General features: G+C 45.1%; 2 protein-coding genes across 6 annotated transcripts in view; one reads left to right on the top strand and one right to left on the bottom strand.

Moving 5' to 3' along the window:
• Positions 1 to 5,000, bottom strand: part of LOC135109190 (COMM domain-containing protein 4-like) — a 66,692-nt gene that overhangs the window by 27,439 nt on the left and 34,253 nt on the right. The gene's annotated exons all lie outside the window — the stretch shown is intronic.
• LOC135109189 (uncharacterized) overlaps positions 3,820 to 5,000 on the top strand; it is a 28,116-nt gene continuing 26,935 nt past the window's right edge. For both annotated transcript variants that reach the window (XM_064020359.1, XM_064020357.1), the window contains exon 1: positions 3,820 to 3,954. In XM_064020359.1, coding sequence (XP_063876429.1) covers positions 3,835 to 3,954 — 120 coding nt within the window. In that variant the 5' untranslated portion in view covers positions 3,820 to 3,834. The remainder of the gene's footprint in view (positions 3,955 to 5,000) is intronic.

Raw genomic sequence — 5,000 nt, 5'->3', positions numbered from 1 at the left:
GAGAGAGAGAGAGAGAGAGAGAGAGAGAGAGAGAGAGAGAATGCTCACCAAATACAATAATATTAAAGACGACAAAAAAAATAGAACAAAACAGAATATAAAGAAAGAATAAACAGGAAAGAAAAAAAAAGAAAATAAATAAGAACGTAAGTCAATGGAAGAATAGGACAGAGGGACGTGATGATAGACAGAAATAGGGAAGATTGAAGGAAGAATGTAAGGATAACAGAGAGAGAAAGAGAGAGAGAGAGAGAGAGAGAGAGAGAGAGAGAGAGAGAGAGAGAGAGAGAGAGAGAGAGAGAGAGAGAGAGAGGACATAACAATATCCCGTGTTTGTCTGAGTGTGTGACAAGTGTGACCAAACTACGAAAATATCAGTTAGACTTGTCACACACTGAGACAAACACGGGATGCTGTTATCTATTTTCTTTCCTGGAGGTTTAAGCAACCATGTGGTGTGCCAGAGCTCTCTCTCTCTCTCTCTCTCTCTCTCTCTCTCTCTCTCTCTCTCTCTCTCTCTCTGTGTGTGTGTGTGTGTGTGTGTCTATCTATATGTATGTATGTATGTATGTATGTACGAAGGAGGTATGAGAAGCATGGGAGATGGGAAGAGGGACATGAATGGGAATGTGAAAGGGGAGAGGAAGAAGGCAGGCCCAAAATTCACGTCCAAGGCAGCTCTAGCCAATGACAGTTGCTATTGAAAAAAAAAAAAAATGACAGGTGTTGTTTTTGTTGGATATATAGATAGGAAAGTTTCTTCATCAAGTAGGGAGCTGTCTGTACATATGTGGATCGTATTTATCAATATGATAGAAAGCTAAATTTTTATATGGAAAAAAAAAACTTAGGCTGTTTTTTTTATCCCAACCCTGACACACACACACACACACACACACACACACACACACACACACACACACACACACACATACAGAGAGAGAGAGAGAGAGAGAGAGAGAGAGAGAGAGAGAGAGAGAGAGAGAGAGAGAGAGAGAGAGAGAGAGAGAGAGAGAGAGAGAGAGAGAGAGAGAGAGAGAGAGAGAGAGAGAGAGAGAGAGAGAGAGAGAGAGAGAGAGAGAGAGAGAGAGAGAGAGAGAGAGAACATTCTTCACCCTTTTTTCATTTTCCTCTGATTCCATTTCTCCTTTCCTTGTTTATTTCTTTCTTTTCTTTCTCTCCCTCCCTTCTTTCTTCATATTGCTTCCTTTCTGTTTTACCTTCCTATCTTTCGGTCATTGCTTTTCTTCCTCCTTCCTTGTCTCTCTCTCTCTCTCTCTCTCTCTCTCTCTCTCTCTCTCTCTCTCTCTCTCTCTCTCTCTCTCTCTCTTTCTGTGACACACACACACACACACACACACACACACACACACACACACACACACACACACACACACACACACACACACACACACACACACACACACACACACACACAGATTTAGGCAGAATCGAGGTTAGAAGTTAAGTAATTTTAATTCTTATATCACGAGTAACACAACTCATTTTAGTAACAACACAGACACTTTTCACCCACCACAAGAAACACAACCATCTAAAACAACAACGAACACTTTTTCACCACACCACAAGAAACACAACCATCTAAAACAACAACGAACACTTTTTCACCCACCACAAGAAACACAACCATCTAAAACAACAACGAACACTTTTTCACCCACCACAAGAAACACAACCATCTAAAACAACAACGAACACTTTTTCACCCACCACAAGAAACACAACCATCTAAAACAACAACGAACACTTTTTCACCCACCACAAGAAACACAACCATCTAAAACAACAACGAACACTTTTTCACCCACCACAAGAAACACAACCATCTAAAACAACAACGAACACTTTTTCACCCACCACAATAAACACAACCATCTAAAACAACAACGAACACTTTTTCACCCACCACAAGAAACACAACCATCTAAAACAACAACGAACACTTTTTCACCCACCACAATAAACACAACCATCTAAAACAACAACAAACACTTTTTCACCCACCACAAGAAACACAATCCACCTCAGTAACAGAATCACTCTTTGTTACTTAGTCTCCCACCACTTGCGCATCCCGAGACCTGTGTGTGTCTAGTACGTGTGTCTTTGAGCGTGAGAGCGGCCGACAGCAAGCCAAAATATTGTTACTTTTCGTTCTCTCATCTCTACATAATTTCAGAGGTCACAGGGATGATTAGTCGAGTTACCGTAACTGTTTTTCCCCCACTAATTGCATAGCAGGTTTATGGATGCAGTGAAGGAAGATATGCAAGTAATGGGTGTGACTGAAGAAGGCGCAGAAGAACGAGTGTGTTACAGAAGCTTGATCTGCTGTGGCGACCCGTAACTGGATGAGGCAAAAGGACAACACGGTGCAGAATCCTTTTTTAACTCTTTCCTTTCGATATGCAACAATTTTCGACACTAAGAACAACGTATGAAGTCTTTATAAGCGTCTACAAGAAAGAAAGGGATTGCAACGACAGGTTTTGTAATTTCTAGCAAATGCAATGTTTAAAGGTGACTGTAGAAGAAGAAGAAATGTCTCACAGCGGCTAGTGATTAGGGAAAGGTGTGTGAAGTAGTAGGAAAAAGGTCAAACTAAAACTAGGATCATGAAAAGGCCATTCGCATCAGTCGACAGGAAATTTGAATAAGGAAAAACAGTACAGCCATTACTTCCTTAATGTGCCAGCGATTGAACCATGACCTGTGTGTGCACGTGCCTGCTGTTACGGTACTTTGATCACCTCATTAATTAACTTTTTAGCGCGTACTGATCCCTGGGAGGAATTGCTGTTTGAATGACGGGAGAGAGAGAGAGAGAGAGAGAGAGAGAGAGAGAGAGAGAGAGAGAGAGAGAGAGAGAGAGAGAGAGAGAGAGAGAGAGAGAGAGAGAGAGAGAGAGAGACGTAGATAAACAATAGCTAAAATTCAACTGTGGCTCTACGGTGTGTGTGTGTGTGTGTGTGTGTGTGTGTGTGTGTGTGTGTGTGTGTGTGTGTGTGTGTGTGTGTGTGTGTGTGTGTGCGCGCGCGCGCGCTTCATGAGAGCACCGTCTCTCTTGAATAGAATAGTTCTAGAGAAATACGATTAAATTTTAAATGGCACATAAATTAGTACAAACACACACACACACACACACACACACACACACACACACACACACACACACACACACACGGCAGACACGTGTGGGACGGCGGTCAGCACATAGGCAAACAATCCCTGAGTGGGTGAGTGGCGCTGTTACCTTAGTGTGTGTGTGGGGGGGAGGGTGGGGGTGGATGCACCACAACACCCACGGGAAACACAGGAGTGGCGTGGGTGGCGAGTGCGGTGAAGTCCCCGGGAGCAGCGGCGCCGCCACGCCTGGCAGGCCGTGGCTCCGCCTCCCGTAGCAGCAGGAGGGGCGGGGCCGCGCACAGACTCCCTCACCCTCAAGAGCCTCTGGCCCGTATTCAGAAACGACTATTTTCACAGGCCACAGAGATGATTAGCAAGTTTCTCAAGAGTGTTTTTTGCTGTTATTAATATATAAATCTTGATAACCTGTCACTAGAACCATAAAAACCACGTTTCTTCAAGTAGAGACTCTTGAAAGTAGTGGCGGTGCGGCGCAGGAGTGTTTCAGAATACCGGCCTTTCTCAGGTGGGCGGCCTCACACACTCTCACCCAGGCACTTTGCGGTACACTGCCCCCCAGGCCCACCATGGCATCCCCTTGAGGGTGGGAGGGAGGGAGCTCGCAGCGGAGACGCGCAGCCCCGAGATGGCCCCGCTGGTGAGTTCTGAGGCCCGCCTGCCAGGATGGGGCGGGGCGGGGCTGGGTGGCGGATTCTATATATGAGCGGTGCATGTGAGCCACTGCCCCGGTCCGGCGCTGACCACCGCCAGGCACACACACCCTCGTCTGTCTCAGCCACCACGGTGAGTCACGCCTGTGTGTGTGTGTGTGTGTGTGAGGATTAAAAGTGCATACATAACTTATGAAGTTAATACTGAGAGAGAGAGAGAGAGAGAGAGAGAGAGAGAGAGAGAGAGAGAGAGAGAGAGAGAGAGAGAGAGAGAGAGAGAGAGAGAGAGAGAGAGAGAGTAAAACTGAAGTGAAAACACAAGAAACAACAAGAAAGAACCTGAGAACTTCCTTCACCCAAACACCCCTACGATACAACGAAGTGCTCCCTGACGCAAAACACCCCAAACACTCACAAAAACTCCCCCAACACCCCACCACACCTTAATCCCCCCAAAACACACACACACACACACACACACACATACCACCCTACCACATCCTAACCCTCCCAAGTACAAACAGTGACAGTTTAACAAAGAATTTACACCGCCACCTGAAAAATAAAAGCAACACCAATGAAAACCTGACTGACCATCTCTGTGGCCTTTGAAATTAGTCCTTATGAGAGAGCAAAGCGGTTTAATACACGGAGCTTACGGTGTGTGACAGGACTGTGAGGCGTGGCGTGAGCACCGGCCGGATTCAAGGGTTCTCGTAAGCAGTCCCAAATTCTGAAACACTTCCGCCCGTACCTATACTGCATTCAAAAGGCTCTAGTTGAAGTTACACGGGTTTTCAATTTAATGCTTTTATGGTCCTAGTGACAGATTAACATGATTTCTACTTTATTTATAGGAGGGACACTCATGGGAAGTTGGTTAACGATCTCTGTGGCTTTTGAAAATAGTCGTGGTGAGAGAGCTAAGCGTTTCTAAATACGGGCCACACTACCACCGTGACTATGTAGACAGAGATTTAATATACGTGAAATCAACGAGAAAAATCATACGCATTTGTTATCTAAGTAAATTTCTTTTATGTTTTTATGGGATGTCTATAGAGTTACAGATGAGACGAAAGCGAGAGAGAGAGAGAGAGAGAGAGAGAGAGAGAGAGAGAGAGAGAGAGAGAGAGAGAGAGAGAGAGAGAGAGAGAGAGAGAGAGAGAGAGAGAGAGA

Source organism: Scylla paramamosain, chromosome 18, assembly GCF_035594125.1.
Source record: "Scylla paramamosain isolate STU-SP2022 chromosome 18, ASM3559412v1, whole genome shotgun sequence".
In the NCBI taxonomy this organism is placed as follows: domain Eukaryota; kingdom Metazoa; phylum Arthropoda; class Malacostraca; order Decapoda; family Portunidae; genus Scylla; species Scylla paramamosain.
This window is presented reverse-complemented; position numbering and strand designations above follow the sequence as displayed.